General features: G+C 52.2%; 1 protein-coding gene across 1 annotated transcript in view; it reads left to right on the forward strand.

The window, feature by feature from the left end:
* MINDY4 (MINDY lysine 48 deubiquitinase 4) overlaps positions 1-19,687 on the forward strand; it is a 154,470-nt gene that overhangs the window by 1,124 nt on the left and 133,659 nt on the right. The window contains exons 2-3 of the mRNA XM_013004666.2: positions 7,921-8,040; positions 14,794-15,029. Coding sequence (XP_012860120.2) covers positions 7,921-8,040; positions 14,794-15,029 — 356 coding nt within the window. The remainder of the gene's footprint in view (positions 1-7,920; positions 8,041-14,793; positions 15,030-19,687) is intronic.

The following is a 19,687-nucleotide window of genomic DNA, read 5'->3' on the forward strand; positions in this document are numbered from 1 at the left end:
CCCCAAATCTTTGGGTGGAAGAAGACATGGAACAGGCTATACACACACACACACACCCCTGGGACACACACACACACCCCACCCCAAATCTTTGGGTGGAAGAAGACATGGGACAGGCTATCGAGTAAGACATAAATCTTGGGAATGCTATTCACTGCTGTGAGCTTCAGTGTCCTTATCGGCAAATAAGGCTTACCTTCTGCAGAGTCAGGGGAGCCTCGTGGTATAGTGGTTACTCACTGAGCTGCTGCAACTCACAAGGTCAGCAGTTCAAAACCACCAGCTACTTCACTAAGAGTTACAGTCTTACAGGGGCAGTTCTACCCTGCCCTAGAGGGTCACTATGAGTTGGTATTGACGCGATGGCAGTGAGATTGATTCGGTGAAAACTATTTTTTCCCCAGATTCATTATGAGGATTAATGGTAATCTACGGACAGTTCCCAAGACTAGTGCTTGGTGCATAGTAGGTGGAGAGCGTTTTATCTGCTGCCCCACGTCTGTTTTGAAAGTGCTTCTGTTTGTTTCCGTGCTTATTTATTCTTTCTTAAAATACGTAGGTATCCACACATGCACAGATACATCTAGCATATGGCCACATTGCAGCTGCCCGGTGTCTGGCACATTGTCCTTTCTTACCATGTGCTGGTTGGAGTTTGGCTATCAGTACTGCTCGCTGAGAGGCTGACCACTGCTAGCCTGGCTTTTTTTTTCTTTTATAAATCATTTCATTGGGGGCTCTTATAAATATTATAACGATCCTTACATCCATTATATCACATGGATGTGTTCAATCATTGGCATTAACAATTCCTAAACATTATCTTTCTTCGTGAGCCCTTTGCTATCACACTCCTCTCTTTTTTTTGTTGCCTCCCTCCCACACCCTGCCTCCCCCTCCCCCATGAACCTTTAACATATTAGGTATTGTTATTATTATTTATACATAGCTTCCACCGCCTATTCTAACTTCTCAGAGAGTGCTGCTCCGTGTCTTTCCTCCCAAACCCAAAGGGAACGCTGTGCCATCGAGTGCGTGTGTAGGACCGCCCCTGTGAGTTTCCTAGACTGTAACTGTTTACCGGGGTACCAAGCCTGTCTTTCTCCTGAGGAGCTGCCGGTGAAGTGCCCACCTTTTGAATCTCAGTCCATGCCTTAACCACTCGGCCAGGAGGGGCCCTCTCTTCCGACGCACAGTGCCCTTATAGAGGGTTCCGAGATGGCACAGCTGCAACGGAGACAGACAGCCTCATCTTTGTTCCACGGAGCAGTCGTGTCGTCCACCTTGCAGTTAGCAGCAATCCAGTGCCTGATCCTCAGTGCCAGCAGGGCTCCTCGGGCATCTTTCCCAGCTTGATTACAAATGGCATCCCGAGGGCTCACCTGACATTCTTGGCTCCTCTATAGCCTGACCACAGCTTAGCATCGCAATGTCTTCTTCCACTGCTTGCCCCGCTCAGCCCACCGCCCAAGTCTTATTTCCTTTACTCGGCCTTGTCAGATAAGTGCAAGAGGGGGGTGGGGGCGGGGGGTGTCATGGGTCCTTATGCCACAGTTAACGGTTTGTGTCCTGTCTCGCCCTGCCAAGCTGACAACAGAATTGGACAGGACCTTGGGAATGGTCTGGCTCTCCTCTTCCCCTCTTTTATCTGAGCATACTCAGACCCTGCCCGGGGAAAGGAGCTGCCCTTGACCTCTCAGGCAGGAGTGGGGCCTGGAGCTGCCACCGGCCTCCTGCTTTTCTGACAGTCTTTCCTCCGGGGCAGGGCTTTGCACGGGCAGCTGGACCTCAGAGTGGCCTTGATTTGAGATCCCACCTGGTGCTCCACACGTCATTGTCTCTAATCTTCCTCACTCGCCGCCTTGAAAGATAGCACGAGTCCTCCCACTCCCTGTGAGACCAGGAGACTAGGAGGTGGGTAGGGTGAGATGCCCAGGCTAAGTTGGACAGGACCTGCTGCTCAAAGCCTCCCACTGGATCCTTGTCATAATTATGATAAAATCTACAGGAAACCTTCCCAGGACCTTCAAGGACCTGCTGGCTTAGCTCCCAACCACCCCCTCAGACCTCATCTTCCACTACTGTCTTTTCCACCCTCTGCCCGTCAGCAGCCAGGAACCTTGGCAGCAGTGCTCCGGCCAGTAGGGCAGTGGTTATGCGTTATACTGTTAACAGTAAGGACGGCAGTTCGAAAGCACAGCCTCTCCTCGAGAGAACGATGAGGCTTTCTACTCCCGTGAAGAGTGATGGTCTTGGGATCCCACAGAGAGTGTTCTGCCCTGCCCTATAGGGTCGCTAGGAGTCAGAATCAACTGGACGGCAGTTGAGTTTTGGGGGTTGCCCTCCAGCCTTCTGGCGGCCTTGAACACACCAAGTATGACTCCGCTCAAGGACGTCATGGTGGCCACCTGGCGAGGCCCCGAGTCCCCAAGATGCCTTGGGCAGTCTCCCTGTCCTGGGAGTGTGCAGCCCCACCCTGCCTCTGCCACCTTCTTCTGGGGTCAAGCCCTGGCTTTGCTACCAGAACAACCTCTCCACAGTCTTGCTTCCAAGCGACCCATCCGTCCACGTGCCCACTTGATCCCCCTTAGGCGCCCGGCAAAGCAGTGTGTCACTTAATACCCGAGTCTGTACCTGATTGTCTAAAGAGCTTTGCACAGCCCCTCCACCCCACTGTAAGGATCCCTGGTGGCTCAGTGCCTAAGGGCTCGGCGATTAGCCGAAAGGTGGGTGGGTGGAATCCACCAGCCACTCCATATGAGGCAGATGTGGCATCGATTTCTGTAAAGGTGTCTGGCCTGGGGACCCCTGGAAGGCAGTTCGGCTGTGTGCTGCAGTGTTGCCGTGAGTCAGAACCGGGGGATTGCCGTGGGTTTGGGTTCTCGCCTGTTATAGCCTCTCATCTGTTCTCACTGTCCCATCAATGTAATCAAGCCTCAATAATATGCTCGACTCTCATACCCTCCTCTTCCTTCATTAGACCCCCCCCCAAACTGGTTACAGTCCAACCCAGCTTCCTGGCTTGCCCCCACAGTGCTGAGCAGGGCTAGAGACAAACACAGCATGTTGACAGGCCTCTGGAAACTCACAGCCACTCGTCTCCCCGATAGAGTGATGGGGTGACTGTGTAGGGAGGGACCCCATCTCCCCAACTCACCTGGTCACAGCTCCCAGCATGCTCACACTCTCAAACCCTCCACTCCATCTCTTTTTTCAAGCCACAAGTCCCCCCCCACCCCATTTTCACAGGACAAGATAGGAACAGTCAAGAGAAGGTTCCACAGCCTTGTGTTAGCCCCGGTTGTCCAGTGAAACAAAACCAGTGGTCTCATATAGGTGTCAGAAAGAACTTTCTTCTATCAAGGGGGCACCCCAGCCCGTCCAACTCAAATCTATGGGTGTGAGTGGCGCTGGCTGGAGTCCTCATCTCGCTCGCAGAGCTGCAGGGAGCGGGGAGACCACAGGCTGCTGGGTGTAGAGATGAGCAGATACGGGGTCAGAGGGAGCATCTGGGGTCCCGTTTGGGGCTGCCCCTGGAGCCAGAACCAGAATCCCACTACCAGAAATGCAAAGAGAGGTTTCCAGTGTCTCTCTTCTAAGAAGGCCACAACCCCCACAGGAGTCATCACTATGCTACCACCTGATCGACAGGTTGAACTCCACCTCTGCTTCCATGCAGGTCCCATCAAGTTGATGTGCGATCCAACGGTCACAAGCTGGATTGGCACCCTTCACTCTGCCCTGCCTCTTGTTTCTCTGAGAGAGTTATCCATTCTTCTCTAAGGGCAACCCCTTCGTGGAGGGCCTTCTGTTCCCTTGTGGGTTCAAGGGCATTGCTTTGCTCTAGGGTCCCATATATTTTTCCTTCTCTAGTGGTGCTATGAGTTAAGCATTGGATTGCTAACCAGGAGGTTGGCTGTTCAAATCTACCGGCTCCTCTGTGGGAGGAAGTTGAGGCTGTCTGCTCCCATAAAGAATTACCGTCTCAATAACCTCAGTTCTGCTCTGCCCTGTAGGGTCACCATGATTCAGCATTGACTCGATGGCTGGGATTTTAGTGGGTATCATTATATATTAGCATTTATAAAAGCTCCCCCCAAGTCCCATCGTGATCCCGCTCAGCCTCATTCAACCACTGGTCTAGTTTTCCTATTCCTTTTAGAGCAAAACCCATCAAAAGGACTCTGTGTGGCTCTGATTCGAATCCCTTGCTTTCTCCAGCCCACTCTAACCTGGCTTATGTCTCCCACCAATTATGGACACACAGCTTCCCAAGGTCGTCAACGACATCTTACCGTTGACTCTGTTGAGCACATCCTCTTCTTCCGGGAATCTTTTTCCCCTGGCTTCTAGAAGTCCATCGCCTCCTGTTTTCCTGTCGCCTCTCTGATCATGCATTCTGGTTTCCTCCTCCTTTCCCAGCCCTGGGCATGTGGACAGTGACTCCATCTGGGGACCTCTTTTCTCCATCCGTCCTCTAGGCGCCTCAACCAGCCTTAGGGATTTCATCTCCGCCTCTTGTACTGACAACTCCCACCTTTCTGTCTGTAGCCCAGGCATCTACCTGAGCGCTCAGGTTCTTCCCATCCCCACTTGGACCTCAGACTTAACACGCCCCAAACTCCAATCCAGATCCCCTCCACCTTCTGCCGTCCTCACCACTTCAGTCAGGGGCATTTCCATCCTCCCAGCTGCCCAGACTGGAATTCCTGGACTTTCCGCTTGGTGGTGCTCCTCATGTCCAGGCCACCAGCAAGTTGGTTGGCTTTACTCAGGGAACCCAGAGAAGGGAGCCACTGCCTGCCCCTTCTGCTGCAACTGCCCCCACCCAAGCCACGCCATCGTCCAGGTGAACCATTCAGTGGCCTCCTCCCTGGTTTCTGCTGGCCTCTTACAGTCTTTTTCCAGCCTTCCAAACAGGGACCCTTCAAGAGATCCAGTCAGTTCACAACACTTCTCTTTGTGTCCCTCCATTGGCTCCTGATTTTATAAAAGCCGACTAAGCCCTTCCTGGTCACTCTGAAGACCCATTGGACTTCATCTCTTGCCACTCCCCCCCTCACAGGCCATCCTGGCCACAGGGCCTTCGCACTTGCGATTCCTTTTTTTACACTAGTGTTTCTCCAGGTATCTGTATGACCTGTGTTTTTTCACGTCCTTCAGGTCTCTGCTTTATGATCACCTAATCAGTGCAGTGTTGTGCTGCTACGCGGCAGGTTTTCAGTGGGTCGTTTTCAGGAGTAGTAGAGGGCCTGTCAAAAAAGAGGAGACCCTCGACTGATGGATCGACACAGCAACTGCAGCAGTGGGCTCGCACAGAACCCCAATTCTGAGGACGGCCGGCTGCGCCGGGCGGTGCTTTGTTCCATAGCACACACGGCCGCTAGGAGGCAGAGCACCCAACCACTGCCACGGCCAATGCCACCTTCTCGACCACTTTTGATAAAGCAGCAGCCCTGCTCCACGCTCCTGCCTGGCCCTCTCTGCCGCCTCCCCTGCTTTTTGCCCCCGGTGCTGTACGACTCTTGTCTTGTCCCCTGTAGGATGTCAGCTCCATGTGGTCAGGGACTTGGATCGGCAGCAGCTGGTCTCGTGCTGCCGCATGGGAGGCGGTCTGTTCCCCTCATCTCCCAGATGGGAAACTAGAGACAGGAGTGAGCCCATGGACGATGCTCAATCAGCAGTTGGCTTACTTGCCTCTGTCGTGAGGCATCTATGCAGCTGCTCCCTCTGCACAAATTTGATTGTTGTGCTCCGATTTCCCAGCAGATGTCAGCTCTGTGTCTATGGGCCTGGTGGTGGCTCCTTTTGTATCTCCAGAGTCTAGAACAGAGCCTGGCACTTCGTGGGCATGCAACAAATGTTTGTTGAATGGATGACAGTTACAGCTGGATTGATTGAGGACTGGTTGACCCTGAGGGTGTCTTTAACCCCCCCCCCCCAAATAAACACACACACACACACACACACACAACCTCAAAGCCAAACTCACTGCTATTGAGTCAATTCCAACTCATAGCCCTCTTCTATAGATTTCCGTGCTAGAAATCTTGACGGGAGCAGATCATCTTTTCATTCTTCTGAGGAGCAGCTGGTGGTTTTGAACTGCCAACCTAGCGATGAGCAGTCCAACATGAAACCCACAGCGCCTGGTTTTCAAATGCTGGTGTCCATACAGCCTGGGGACTTGTCTAATGTTCCAAGACTCGGCTGATCAGCATAGTTACCTCGCAGAGAAGGACCGTTGTTCTAGAACATTCCATGCCACTGTGATTGGTGGGAACACCATGGCTAAGGCCAGATAAAATGCAGGCGTTGCTTGTGAGTGTGACCCTTTCTACGTAATGCTTCCCAGCATGCCCCCACCTCCCCTCCACATGGACACACAGACCACTCTCGTATCTTATTCGCAAATGGACCCGAACTTGTGCCTGGCAGCAGGTTCTGTTTGGTGTCCCCAGCAGTTTGAGCTCTGTACAGAAAGGCTGGAGGAGCAGTTGAGGTCCTGACTGGCAGTGGAGTCCAGAAGCCCTCAGGAACGAGGCCAGGCTGAGCAGTTGAGGAGGCAGTGGCTCCTACCCCCAGCACCGGCTCACTTGGTGGTCAGGACAGCCTGGGGCCCAGCGAGGCTCATAGGCAGATGCTCTGGTTCTTTGGAGGGAACATGGGTTGCCCAGTCTCTGCTGCCACGGTGTGTCTCCCCTGGGCCTTGACACTTGGTCTCATGGGAGTGTTGGATCGTGGAAGCTGGCTCTCTTGGAGACTAAGCAAACATTTCTCAAGTGCTTCCCAGGGGCCAGGGTCCTGGAATCCCAGATTCACTGGCTAGCGTGGCTAGTGGCCCCTACTACTTGATGCCACTGTGGTGTCTTCAGGAACCCTGGTACCATAGTGGTTAGACGTGTTGGGCTGCTAACCCCAAGGTCAGCAGTTTGAAACTACCAGACACAACGGGGTAGAAAGATGAGGCTTTCTACTCCTGTAAAGAGTTGCAGTCTCAGAAACACAGGGGCAGTTCTATCCTGAGATTCTTCTTTGGTGGCGTCTTGTGTAACGCAGCTCCGCCTCATGATTTCCCACCTTCTCAGCCATGGAGTGCTGCCTCAGCAGAAACAGGGTGCCTGGCCATTTTCTTTCTCATCATTTGGAAGCTGGCAATCTGAACTCCGGGTGCTGGCTCTAAGACTTTCTCCCTGCCAGCTCTGAGGGAAGGTCCTCGTCTCTTGTCAGCTCCTACCGTCATCTTTATGCCACACGATATCCATCTCCTATCTTTGCTTGCTCAATCTGTTCTCTTGTGTCTCCAAAGAGTTTAATGAGACACACCCTGCACCAATACCACCCCATTCCCTAACAAAGAAAACCCATTCATTCCCAAATGCGATCCTATAGAATTCCCAATGAAATTATTTTTGGGGAAAATTCCATTATCTTTTTAAATTCCGTCTTTTTCTACAAACATTTTGATGCTCCTCATCAGCTGGGGGGTGGGGGTGGGGGAGAGACACAACTTATCTAAACCATCATTGGAGGAAAACCAGGGAATGACTGGCATCCTTTTTGGAAGCTTCATAGGCTGCGACCCTAACCTAGGACAGAATCCAGGACTCCCAACCTGGCCTTGAACAAGTCACCGATCTCACCGTCACCTTCCGTTCCTGTGAAATGGGCTGACAACTCCAGCCTTTGATTAGCCCAGTCTTTGGAAAGAATCAGAAAAAGAGTTAAGAGAAAGGTGATGCCAAGGGTAAAGTTTATATAAAAATAAACTCAAGCCTCTTTTTTTTTTTTTTTTTGATATTCTAAGATCCTGGTGAGGGAGGCAGGATGCGAACGCTCACAATGAGCCCAAGCCGTCTTTGAAGCGGAAGGTTTTGATGTCATCAAAGGCTAAGGAAGGGATCCGGTTTCTCCCCGCAGGGCTTGAAGAAGACGTGTGTGATCATGGACCAGGAACGCCCACGCTCGGATCTCAGCATCAACAGCAGAAACGACCTCCGCAAGGTTTTGCACCTGGAATTTCTCTACAAGGAGAACAAGGTACTGGTGCTAGAGTCTGATGACGTCAGAACGTGCCTGCGCCCTGCCAGGCCCTCGGAGGCGTGCGGCGGGAGGGAGCCTGGGGACAGCGTGGGTGGCTCACCCCGTGTGCAGCCAGAAAGGGACCGAGCCAAGTGCAGACAAAGCCCAGGTGGGCTTGTGTGTTCTAGCCCGAGCCGGCCCGGTGCCGCCGCCCCTTTGGCACTGTGTGTGTGGGCGCGTGGGAGCTTACTCCTCTGTGTGTGTGTTGGCCACTTTGGGTTCATTTTGCCCCAGGCGGTTAACAACTGCTCAGCGCCACCAGCTATTCCCTCTGCTCCCTCCTTCCCCCAAGAGGCTATATTTAGTACGACTGTACTTAAGAATATAGTATTCAGTTATACAAAAATTTTCCATTCCCTGCCTGCGTCAGATTTTCCTCCTGCAGTTCTGATGAATGCCTCATCTGAGGTCTGCTGTGACCTGCAATGCAGACAGAAGAGGGGCTTGGTGCAGCCTGGGTGATACCTCCTGGGGTGCTTCCCTCCTCCTCCCCCATCCACCCCGCTCCTTTTACAGGCCCCAGTGCACTCTATGCTTCCTTCATTGTACATCCCATTTGTAATACCAAAGTTGTGTCGCTGTGTAATTAGGATCTGCCTCCCTAAGGACCATGGGTGCATATAGCAGGGGGGCCGAGATGTGTCCCGTCTGTTCATTATTGCACCTCTGCACTTAACCAAGGGAGCCCTGGTGGCTGAGTGCTTTACACGTTGGGCCGCTAACCACACAGTCAGCAGTTCACATCCACCAGCAGCCCAGGGGTGGGGGTGAGATGAGACTTTCTGCTCCTGTAAAGATGGACAGTCTCATAGGGTCACTATGAATCGGAATTGACTGGATGGCAGTGGATTGATAGCACTGAACCTGTTTAACATAGCGAGTAGTCAACACGTGTTTGTGAAACATATGAATGAAGCTATACGACTGCTTTAATTGCTCTTTCTTTTACAAAGATCCATCCATCCACTGCCATCGAGCCAGTTTAAAAAAAACCAGAATGACTGCCATTGGATTAATTTTAGCTCATAATGGCATTCTAGTACAGATTGGAACTGCCCCCCCCTTTAAAAAATAATTTTATTGGGGGCTCTTACAGCTCTTATCACAATCCATACATCCACCCATTGTGCCCACACTAAATCTCAACAGGTGTAGATACCCTCATCTTTCTTTCCCCTGTGTAGTGACTGGCAGATTTGAACCACTGACCTTGTGGTTAGCAGCTCAGTATATAACCCACTGTATCACTTACATAGGGTTTCTGAGGCTGTGGGTCTTTCTGGGAGCAGACAGCCTCATCTTTCTCTTGTGGAGCAGCTTGTGCTTTAGAACAGCTGATCCTCTGGTTAGCAGCCCAGCACTTAGCCGATAGCATCACCAGGGCTTGTTACAATGGCGAATTTCTCTAATTAGAGTGGAGAATAGACTGTCCAGCGGACTCTACCCTGTGGTTGGACAGAGTGTCTGAGGTGGAAAGAACCTGATGAATATGTTATTCATTGTTTATCACAGTGCTATTTTTAAAAAGCAATCCAATGAGATCCCAAACAGAAGTCCAATATGCAAAACAAAGAAGGGCAGTCTCCCTTTGTGAGGAGGGGAAGATGGAGGAGTGAGTCTCATCTCCGTGGCCACCTGGGAGAGCCCCTTAGTTTTCAAGCTACTGGTCCAGTGGGAACTGCTCCGGAGGACGATGAGCCAGAGACGAGCCTCTATGAGACCCTACTTCAGTTATGGGGGAAAGGGTGGGGCTAGAACACAGGACTTCCACTTCCCAATCCTATCCTGATGGTGGTCATCGGGTATGTTTCAATGATAACCCTTTTCTCAGAGGGAATCTTGGCACCTTTGGTAGGTATGGGGGTGGGGCACTGTAGCCTTCCAAGACTATTTCTAAGATATCTGGAGAAACCTCGGGACCCTGATATGCTTGCGTCACAGGACAGGGAGGGATTAGGTCATATTTCCCTCCACAAAGGAAAGGGTTAGCATTTCAAGCAAACCCATGAGCCTCTCTCTACCAGCTGGCATCCCGCCGGTCAGAGCTGCCCTGGGCGGAGCAAAGGGCAATGGTGGTAAAGTCACATCGGAGATGGAGGAAAGCGTGACATGTCTCCTGGGGACCCAGCAGTGACCTCAGGCACATCCGTTGGTGCTCAGGGAAACCCCAGCCGGCGAGTTTTCTCTGACAAGAGCTGGCCTCCCTAGGGTTCTCAGGGGCTGATTTTTGGTGGGGGAGAGGTGGGGAGGGAGTAGATTACCTTTCTTTTGAGGCACTCCTGGATGGACTTGAACCCATGACCTTTTGGTTAGCAGCCAAGCGTGTTCACTGTTTGCATCACTCAGGGCCTCCGTCCGTCCGTGCTGGGCTGGGGTCCTGGGGAAAGAGGGCTGCCGACCCAGCCAGTGGGTACTCAGTAATCCTCCAGTTGCTATGTCTGTAGCCAGGAGAGGCACTGAAAGAGCACAGTAGAACTGCTCCTGTGAGTTTCCAAGACTGTCCCTGTGTACAGGAGTAGAAAGCCCTGCCTTTCTCTGGTGGAGTTGTTGATGGCTTGAACTGCCAACCTTGCAGGTGGAAGCCCGATGCATAGCCACTACACCACTAGGGCTCCAGAAATGAGAGTAGACTCTACATTATCAGCACAGAGTGAGAAAATTAACCAGAAAATTCAACCACCCACCCCCTCTGGCACATAGGGATTCTTATCTAAATGCCTGTTCCCTAATATCCTAAAAGGGCCTTTGGGAAATTCGAGCCATTTCTTATCTCCTTCTCATCATATGCTCTCCCTAAGGTGTCTTAAGATGTTTAGGATATTTTCGTTAGATCTTCCTATGTGCCCTGATTGTTGGATGTACACAGTAGTTATTAGATGAATGAGTTGTATAGAAAAATGTATTCATTAGTCTAGTTGAGCTCTCATGGTACTGTTGGGTGAGGGTTCATTGCTACCAGAAAGGTCTGTGGTTCAAACCCACTATCTGCTTTGCAGGAAAAAGATGAGGCTGTCTGCTTCTTCCAAGATTGACCGCCTACATAATCCTATATAGGGTTGTTGTAAGTTCGAATCAACTCATGGCAGTGGTTTTTTGTGTTGCATGATAGTTTTGATATTTATTGGCACTCATTTTGTGTGATTTTAGGGAAGCCATACAATCCAAGGTAAATATTCCCAGTAATCCCTTTTTCTGTTTTATACATACTGTTGATTGCAATGGTTATATAAGATTGAGGTATGAAAAAGAAATACTATCTAATTTTGTTTCTTTTGCATAAGCACTTTACAATTCCGACTTTTATTTTAAAATGTTAACACTGAAAACCAGCTGCCTGGGTGCTGTCAGGGTGGAAAGACTCATGACTCACACATGGGATGGATTGTGTTTGGGCTGTTAGTGCTCAGTTTTGAACGGTTGGGGTTTTAACAGAAAGAATTTTCTAGAAGGAAAAAAAAATCCAATTAAATAAAAAAGTAGAATAGTGTCACCCTATTGCTGCTAAGTAGTTCTGGAGACTGGAGTTCCTGCCCTCATGATTTTATTTATGTGGAATGTGGAAAAGCCTTCAATAGCAGGTCACCTCTTGTGTTTGGCTGGATTGTCCAGAGAAAAAAAGCCGGGGACCCTAATCTGTGTAAGGAAGCGCTTTCTATCAAGAAGGCGTCCCTGCCCGGTCCAGCTCAAGTCCGTGGGTCCTGATGCTGGCTGGAGCCCTCGGCAGAGCCCCACAGACAGGCTGCCGCCGACGCAGCAAGGTGGAGCGGCACACAGGGAACTCACAGGCTGGTGTGAGCAGGGTTGCCTGGGCCTATGGTTGGGGAAACGTGGCGAGGCCCTGACAGCTCTCAGGGTCAGGCAGGCCACCCGGGGCCACCCCTGGAGGCAGATACCGAGTCCTAGCGAGGAGGAAGACGAAGTGGCCGAGAGGGGAAGTTCCTAGTTTCTCCCTTAGGAAAAGGTCACACCTCCAGGAAGGCACCACAGGCTGTGTGATCTGATGGACAGGTTAGCCTGCACCCCTCCACGTTCACACAGCATCAAAACCAAAAAACCCAACTCATTGCCAACCATACGATGCCGACTCATCAAGTTGACCTAACATCTAACCGCCACGCCTCTCGTTCCACACGAAGTTCACATCGGAGAAAGGCCTTCTGAGCGCAGCGGATGTGGAAAAGTGTTCCGCCAAAGCTCCGGTTTCCTTAGGCACCAGAGACCCCACGCCCCGATGAAGCCCGGTGAGTGCAGCCAACGGGAGAAGCCCTCAGCTGCAGCCCAGCCCTCGCTCTGCATCAGAGAGGCCACGCTGGAGAAGGACTAGGTGAGTGCAGCGTGTGGAAGAGCCTGTAGCAGTGACTCTCACCTGGCGCAACCCCAGAGAGCTCCCACCGGACAGTGGCCTTTGGCATGTGGTGCCCGGTCAACCGCACGGCTCAGCTGGCGCACCTTCAGCACGAAGACCCTGCGAGGCCTCTACGCTGGGTTGGGGATTGCTGCTGCTGCTGCTGCTGCTCTGGAGTTTTTGAGTCCCTAAGAAATGAGTAGTCACAAGGGGAAAATCTGTTGTTCTTCATAAATGAAGCACCAGTAGGTCTCTTGGAAGGCAATCCAGGTCGAAGAGACTAAGATCCCCCCTTCAGATTGACCTCCTGTGGCATGCTGTGATCTGGGGCAGGAAGCAATTGCCTGCAGAACAGGAAGACTACCTTTCAAATGAGAAACAGAGAAAAGACTAATGTTTAGGCTGCTACATGGGATAGGGTGTGGCACCACGGTTACTTTTTCACCTGGCTGGGATCCACAGTCAATGCTCATGGAAGCAGCAGTCAAGAGATCAAAGGATGCAGGGCATTGGGTTAATCTGCTGCACACGACCTCTTCAGAGTCTTGAAAAGCAAGGAGATTCCTTTGAGGACTAAGGTGGGCCCGCCTGATGCAAGCACTTTTAATCGCCTTCTATGCATGGGCATTGAATAAGGAAGACTGAAGGAGAAAGGATGTGTTTACATTATGGTGCTTGCAATGAATATTGAAAGTACCGCGGACTGTCAAAAGAAAAAAGACCAATCTGTCTTGGAAGACGTACAGTCAGACCGCTCCTTGGTAGAAAGGTTGGTGAGGCTTTGTCAGGAGACATCATGCTTGGCAGCGAAAACGAGGCAGATCTTTGACACGATGGGTTGACGCTGTGGCTGTCATAATGGCCTCACACAATTGTGAGGACGGCCCAGGATGGGGCTGCGCTTTGTTCTGCTGTGCAGAGGGTTGCTCTGAGTTGGAACTGACTGTGGCACCTAACAACAACAACAAGAACAACAACTTTTCCTGTCCATCACTGTTCCTGTTCAAGGGAGCTCACACACGGTAGTGGATGGTGAAGCTTTGTCTCATGTATTTTGGACGTTTTCAGTTGGACTTTGTACTCCCTTTGAGAGTTACAGTCTCAGAAACTCACAGGGTCAGTGCTACTCCGTCCTCTCTGGTCACGATGAGCCAGCATGGACCCGAGGGCAGTGAGTTGGTTTGCTGTGGTATTTGACCATAGAATCTGCTGACTTTGGTCATGACCTCTTTGCTAGTGGCCTTGGTGGGGCCTGGGACTCTGTATTCAAAGAGAAATTCCAAAAGTAATAGGCAGGAAGAGTTAGGAAATACTGCTATGACTTATTTCCAGAACCTGCTATTGAAGTGTTTTCCCCGTACGTTTTAAAAGGCTGGTATGTAACTGGAGTTAATGATATCAGTCTCTCTATGTTATTCATGTTAAACTTCAACATAAACCATGTGTCCTGGCCTATGTCTGTATGTTAAATGCAGAATCCACACACCAAGAGAATGTCCAGAACCCAAAGGCTTTTATACACTTGGCCTTTCTTTTTTTTCAAATGAGAGGATTTCTGTTTTATAAAGTTATTCCTGGGGCCGGGTGGGAGGGGGACTGGGAGGAAGAGACTGAGGACATTGGGTATCCCTCTATTCACATCACACTTTAACTGTTCGGGGAGTTGCTGGGCACCTACATTAGCTGCCAGTTCTCTTAGGACAGGGGTGTTGCTGTCACCTCTGTGCCCCTCCGTGCCCAACACTGTGCCTGGCATGAATACGGGGCACTCCGTGAATGCTTGCTGAACGAATGTCCGAATGAGCGGGAAGTGGGTCAATGGACGCTAAGGAACTGGGTGACTACACTTCATCTCGAGTATTCTGGGCATGTGGTCAGCAGGGACCAGGCCCTGGGGAAGGGCATCGTGCTCGGTAGAATGCAGGGTCAGTGAACGAGAGGGGCGGGCCGTCGGTGAGATGGCCTGACCCAGAGGGCTCAGGCACAGGAACAATTGTGAGGATGGCGCAGGGCCAGGCCGAGTTTTGCTCTGTTGTGCACGAGCGGCTTTGGGTCAAACCAGCTGGACAGCACCTAACAGCAACAAAGAGCTGGAACCCTGGTGGCGCTGTGGGGTAAGCATTGGGCTGCGAACCACGATGTTCTTGGCTCAAGCCTACTGGCTGCTCTGTGGGAACAGGGTGAGGCTGCCTACTCCCATAGAGATCTGTACTCTCAGATGCCCCTTACAGGTTGCTGTGAGCTAGAACAGACTGATGGCAGTGGGCTTATTTGTTTTTGTTTTAATTGGAATCGACATCTTTCTGAGCCTTCCCCAGAGGCAGCATCTACAATGAATGACTTTCTTCTCTTTGTCCCATTGTTAGGCAAAGGAAAACCCTCTCAAGACAAACCTCGAACTCATCACCAGGTACTTTCTGGATCACTTTGGAAACGCCGCCAAGGAGTTCACCCCAGAGGCGCCCATCCCGGTGCTCTCCGTTCCAAAGAAGAGCAACCGGCCGCCGGGGCGGTGTGCCGAGACCACGCTGGTCAACATCTACGACCTTTCCGACGAAGACGCGGGCTGGAGAGTGCCGCTGGCCGAAACCAGCAAAGTCAGGTAGTCCTCGCCCTGCCCCCTTCTCTGTGGGCCCCTTTCCAATCTGCCATAGCCAAACGATGACAGTAAAACTCGCAGCCACCACCCGGGCCAGGCGGGAACCCTTCCAAGCTTTTTCCCTAAAGGGCGAGGCAGCAAAGAGTTAAGACGGCACCCTGCCACCCCGGCCCCTCCCAGGGGATGGCCAAAGGAAAGTGGTTGAAGGGAGACATTGGTCAGTGTGAGACATGAAAAAATAATAATAGTTGATGGATTATCAAAGGCTCATGGGGGAGGGAGAGGGGAAAATGAGGAGCGGATACCAGGGGCTCAAGTGGAAAGAAAGTGTTTTGAGAATGACGGAAAGAAAGTGTTTTGAGAATGACGCGGGCAACAAATGTACAAACGTGCTCGACACAGTGGATGGATGGATGGATGGTGATGAGAGTTGTACGAGCCCCCAGGCACATGATTTACACACACAAGAAAAAAGACTGACCGTACCCTGCCCGCGGCGGGGACCTTGCCGGTCATGAGCGCCACACGTGGTGTGCCCAGTGTGCCCGAGACAGGCTCCCGCGTGCTTTCCTTTCTGAGGAGCAGAAAGTGGCTGTGGGCGTGTTGAAGGCACCCGCATAGTCAGCACGCCACGCAAACACCAATGGAGCTCTTTTTGAACAATACACACGCCAAGCAACAACGAACAAAACACACACAAAAAACACAAGACGGCCCCGCCCAGTTCCATCTCGCACAGGTTTCTCTGCCAACGTCGTGACTGGACGCAACAGGAGTTGACTGGTTACAGCGCTGGGGGTCAGAAGTCCAAAAGGAGTCTCCCTGGCTCAAAGCCCCCAAGGGGCCCTGGTGGCGCAGCAGTGGTTGCGAGTTCAGTTGCAATCCGAAAGGTCAGTAGTTTAAAGCCACCAGCCGCTCCACGGAAGACAGACAGGACTTTGGAAGCTCACAGGGGCATTTCTTGCCCTGCAGGGTCGCTGTGAGCTGCGTCAACTCCATGACAGTGAGTGTGCGCGTGCGCGTGCTCGAGGCTGGTCCTTCTGCGAGCTCAGAGGGGACAGTCCGTTACCCTGCCTGTTTCAGCTGCTCCCGCGCGGCCCCTTCCCTGTACCATTTCCACTTGCCTTACTTCCCTAGCGTTGCTGTCACTCACATGCCGCAAATGGGCAGCTTTAAGGAACAGGCATTTATTTTCTCGCCGTTTCTCACTGCCCCCGGGCCATTCATGCAGCTCACGGCAAAGGAGGTGAAAAATCTGAATTCTAAGGAGATCCTTCCTTGTCTCTTAAGCTTCTGGGAGTTACCAGCAATCCTTGAAGATGTGCCCATCTCCGTTTCCTGTCTTCTTCCACCTCCCTGTGTGTGTGTATGTGTGTGTGTGTGTGTGTGTGTGTGTGTGTGTGTGTGTATTCTAGTCTCCTTTTGGAGCTCAGGAGTGATTACCTTTAGAGCCCACCCTACCCGGGTATGACCTACCTAGTGTAGAGGAGAACGCCCTTTTTCCAAACAGGGTCATGTCTGTAGGTGTTAGGGCTAAGATTGCCACACCTATTTTGGGGGAGACAGAAACCAACCCACGCCATACCTCTTGTTTCTGTGCCCTCCTCTCCTGCTACTAATGCCCGTTCTTACCCCCTTTGTAAATGATCCTGGTGACGACATTGAGTACAGTCAGGGAGCTTGGCAGCTTGAGTTTTTCTCCCGCTCAAGATTCTGAGCTTCATCACGTCTTTCAGGCCTGTTTGCACCATGTAAGGCCACCTGTCCACTCCCAGGGGCCAGGGATTCAATTGTGGACCGTGGGGTCGTTCGCTATTCCACCCGCTACCTTGTGTGCTGACAGGCCGTGCTGTCGTCTGAGGGTGGTCTGGGGAAGGAGGCAGCCGCCTGGCTGGGCCACGGAAGGTTCCCGAGACAAGGAAAGCCAACAGTGCAGGCTCCCCTGTTCTACCCAGACACTCAAGCCCCAAACTTGGCTGCTACTCCTGGCTCCTTCTCTGTGATTTTTAACATTCGCTGCCCCATCCCCCCGTCCAACTTCCTGCTGTGGGTCCCCACTGTGGGGACCTGCATGTTGCTGTCATGTTGGAGCCATGCCCCTCGGGGTTTCAAATACCAGGACAGTCACCCATGCTAGACAGCTTTCAGCAGAGCTTCCAGATGAACACGCCCCTGACAGGTTGGGAGAAAGCCTGGGTGATGGGCGTCTGGACACCAGCCAAGGAGAACCGTGTGGATAACTGCAGAGCCAGGTGGTCTCGTGCTGGGAGATGCGTCCCGAGGCTGGGAGATGCCCCGCAGTAGCAGAATCATGGGGCATGCAGCCGGTTTGGAACTAGACGGGGCTTGGCCCTGCCCTGCCCCGTGTGTGGTCTTGCGAGTTGGAGCGGACTCGGTGGTGGCTAATCGCACCGATGTTAGCCATCGTTCCTCCTCCCGAAGGGTGCCAGACTCTGCCCCTGAGCCGTCCACTCCCCTCGCTCCTTTCTGCCCGCTCTGCGTCACTGCGGGCTGTTGTCCGCTGTTGTGGAGCGTGCAGCAGCACCCTGCTCCCTGGAAATCCGGGTCGTCTCCGGGTGTCTTCTGAGGCCCCCCAGAATGGGCCTGAATTGCCAGCCTTTTCCTGCCTGCTTCACTGTGGGCACCGCTCAGGGGCTCCATTGTCTTCTCCTCTCCCGTTATCCTCTTTTCAGACCCACCTTCCTTCTGAGTCAGCGAGCTTCTCGCAGCACAGGTGGCCATGGCCACGTTCCTGCTGACCCATCATAGGACCCCCCCCACCCCCGGCACTTCCAGAATTAAATCCCGATTCTCAGGTAACCCTTGTTGTGCGTGACCCAGTCCCCACTGCTCACCCGCACGTGTTGTGCTCCCTGTCCCCCGTGTTTTCTTTAAAAACACCGGTGGCTAATGCTCTGAGCGGCCTTCCGAAAGTGGGCGGCAGCATGGCACTCAAAGATGATGGCATTGTCCCATGAGCGGTTTTCTGGGAAGCTCCCTGGAGAATAACCCGAAACTTGCCGTTTTGACCATTTTACATGTAACATTCAAATCTGTCTTGGAAGAGGTATGGCCAGAGTACTCCTTAGAGGCAAGGTTGGCAAGACGTTGTCTTACGTTTTGGACACGTTGTCAGGAGACGCCGTCCCTGGAGAAGGACACCTGCTCGGTAAAGGAGAGGGGCAGTGGAACAGAGGAAGCCCTCAGGAGGATGGACACATGGCTGCAGCAATGGGCTCAGGCACAGGAGCCATCGTGAGGATGGCGCAGGGCCGGGCAGCGTTTGTTCTGTTGTGCACAAGGTCGCTATGGGTTGGAGCTGATCCGATGGCTCCTGATAGCGATGGCGTTAGTTCATCTGCAGTGCTGTGCAACCCTCCCCACTGTTGTCACGCGCTTTCATCCCTCACTCACGCAGAGACACTCTCCATGGAGTAACGGCGCCCACCCTGGGGGCCCTCACATCGACTTTCTGTTTCCTGCCATTTGCTTGTCCTGGGGATTCCAGATAAGTGGCGCTGTACAAAATGCGGGTACTTTTGTGTCTGGCTTAGTACCCTGAGTGCAATATTTCTGAAGAGCTGTGTGTCTGTTTCGGCACCTTTTTCATGGTTGAGTAATGTTCCTCCACACAGGCACACCACATTTTATTTACCCATCCATCCTCCGGTGAGCTCTTGGGTGGTGTCCACCTTGTAGCTGTTTTGGATGACCATCATGGCAGTGATGTTGAGAGCTGAGGCCCCCATGCACTGCTGCGGGGCCTGTGTAAGGATGCAGCTGCTGTGGACGAGGGCATGGCCGTTCCTCATCGAGTTAGGATTATTACACGACCCAGCAGTCCCACGCCCATGTACAGACAGACGCAGGAACTGCAGGCAGGGACTCAGACCGATCGATCGTGTACATGAATGTACGTGTCATCCTTTTACAGGCTCTGTGCTGGTGCCTGCGACAACCTCCTGGCTGTCTCCCATCCACTCACTTTCTAGATTCAACACAGGTTGTGTCCAGGCCCAGGAGCCCAAGCGGCATAGGGGTTTTGTGTCGGGCTGCTAACTACAATGTCAGCAGTTCAAAATCACCAGCCTATCCTCGGTAGAAAGACTGAGGTTTTCTACTCCTGTAAAGAGCTACGGTAATGCAGGCCCAGGGAGCAGGGCAGCAGCTGGGCACAGAGTGGTGCTGATGCCAGTTTGGACCAGCGTCCAGTGGTAGAAAATGCCCTGGTATGTGTCACAGTTAAGATTCCTCTTCTCTACCTGGACTTCTAGCTTTGTCTTTTTGACTCTCTCTCCTAGGCTGTCTTCACTCTTTCCAGCTCTCACATGCTCTCACTCACTCACTCACTCACTCACTCACTCACTCACTCACTCACACACGCTAACGCTCACACTGACACACACTCAAACACTGGAACACTCACACAGACCCATCTCACACAGACCCAGCTCACACACACTGACACATGGACACTCACGCTGACACACACACGCACTGACACATATACACTTACACTGACACACACACTCACTCACAGTGACACACTCAAACTGACACATTGATACACTCACACCGACACACATACCACATACACATCCATACCAACACACTCGCAGACACACACTGACTGACACACACCGACCCACACTGAGTCACAC

Source organism: Echinops telfairi, unplaced genomic scaffold (assembly GCF_000313985.2).
Source record: "Echinops telfairi isolate 266 unplaced genomic scaffold, ASM31398v2 ScPeMD7_23;HRSCAF=83, whole genome shotgun sequence".
NCBI lineage: Eukaryota > Metazoa > Chordata > Mammalia > Afrosoricida > Tenrecidae > Echinops > Echinops telfairi.